The sequence below is a fragment of the Oratosquilla oratoria genome, chromosome 34, assembly GCF_046742065.1.
Source record: "Oratosquilla oratoria isolate Oo_2021 chromosome 34, ASM4674206v1, whole genome shotgun sequence".
In the NCBI taxonomy this organism is placed as follows: Eukaryota; Metazoa; Arthropoda; class Malacostraca; order Stomatopoda; family Squillidae; genus Oratosquilla; species Oratosquilla oratoria.
In genome coordinates, this window is record NC_134810.1 from 42,682,490 (window position 1) to 42,684,165 (window position 1,676).

The 1,676-nt window shown below is 39.9% G+C and overlaps 1 protein-coding gene across 4 annotated transcripts in view; it reads left to right on the forward strand.

Moving 5' to 3' along the window:
• Positions 1 to 1,452, forward strand: part of LOC143018439 (uncharacterized) — a 71,237-nt gene extending 69,785 nt beyond the window's left edge. For 3 of the 4 annotated variants that reach the window (XM_076173803.1, XM_076173805.1, XM_076173804.1), the window contains exons 5-6: positions 257 to 380; positions 875 to 1,452. In XM_076173803.1, the coding sequence (XP_076029918.1) occupies positions 257 to 380; positions 875 to 908 (158 nt within the window). In that variant the 3' untranslated portion in view covers positions 909 to 1,452. The remainder of the gene's footprint in view (positions 1 to 256; positions 381 to 874) is intronic. The other variant, XM_076173807.1, reaches the window with a different exon arrangement.
• Positions 1,453 to 1,676: the final 224 nt, after the last annotated feature.

Sequence of the window (1,676 nt, forward strand, 5' to 3'; positions counted from 1 at the left end):
GTGTGTGTGTGTGTGTGTGTGTGTGTGTGTGTGTGTGTGTGTGTGTGTGTGTGTGTGTGTGTGTGTGTGTGTGTGTGTGTATGTGTGTGTGTGCAAATTTAATTTTTAGCAATTTCTTTCATGGTTGTTAAAAGTAAAGTGAACATTAGCCCTCAGTATTATTTCCCATTTTTTTATTTACCAACAATATTACCCTCGTTACTTTAAGTAATATTCAATTCTTATTCTTATTATCTGCCTGTACATGCTTCTCTAGCAGATTGTTGTCCACCAATTATACCGAGACATGTGCGTCCCTGCGTTCTCGAGTGCTATGGCAAAGATGACTGTCCTGGAGGCGAATTGTGTTGCTTCAATGGCTGTGACTATGAGTGTAAAAAGTAAGCATAACTGATGCTTTTTTTTCTATAACGAAAACCTGTTTGTATTGCCCTCTGCCTACGACCCATCCTTTTACTTTTTTTTCTATATTGTTTGCTTTTTCGCTTCCGATCCACCCATTTGGACTATAACGAAAGGTCTAATCTGACAAAGAAGTGGTTTTAAACCTCCAACCCTAAATGGCTTGAGCAATCAACAGTGGCATTAGTATTGGTGAAATGAAACCACTGTGCATTATAAGACAACTATCCTTTCGTCGGATCTCCTCACACATTCCTAAAGATGGTTGCATCTGTCAAATTTGTGCATTGGTTTGACGTAATCGTTTCAATTAGTTTTTACAAAATTAATTCATGGGTGTGCGTATGTGCAGACATAAAAAAGAATTACTAAAGGACCAGAGTACTATGAATTCAACGAGCATTTTTACATGCGAGAAATCAAAATTCTCGACAGCCGTGACCTTTGTTAACATTCCTTTGTCTTCTTCCAGACCCTACGAAAATTGTAACATGACCAAGCCATAGTGTCAACCGATGGTCCTCAACAGTACCCGGAAGATTCATCTTAACAGTGTTCCATCTAGGATGTAATGTGACAACCCACGTCTGTTCTGATATTCTCTCCCTCAAAAAGAAAAATAAGTAAATGAATAAAAAATGAATTGAATAAAATGATAATAGATAAAAATAATAAGAAAACTAGCGGTGCAGGCAGATGCATCTACACATAAAGTACTTGGTCGTCGTTGTTGCCTTTCGGAACCTAACTTGGATTCGATAAGCAACTCCAAGAAAAGCTGCAGGTTTCTTTCGTTAACCCAATGTCAAATTGGTCTCCTTCAGCCATTTGTTGCCTCCCTCAGCCACTTTCCAGATTTACCCAATAATGTGTCTTTAGATGCAGTTTTGGCACTCTCTGTGAAAGACAAAACTGTATAGCATCGCATGTACAACAGCAGCAATATCACCAACTATATAATCAACTTGTGTGGTGAAAAACTGATTGTACTGGGTCAAAGAATAAAAGCATGTCTTCAGCTTTAAGCCATTCTTATTCCTCTGGAGCGTAAGTGTCAACTCAGCTGATTAGAATCACCTGGGTTTAGCCAGAATAAAACTCTTAGACACGCCCGTTCCACGTGTTATTCGAGAGTGCACCTTCGTCACTCTTCACACGGTAAGCGGTGGAGGCCCAGTGTAAAAATGGGGAACAGCACAGTTCGTCAGCAGTCAACACGACTTGGAATCCCTTTTTAGGGATCACCTCTCAACCCACACGGAGAGGAGGCAAGA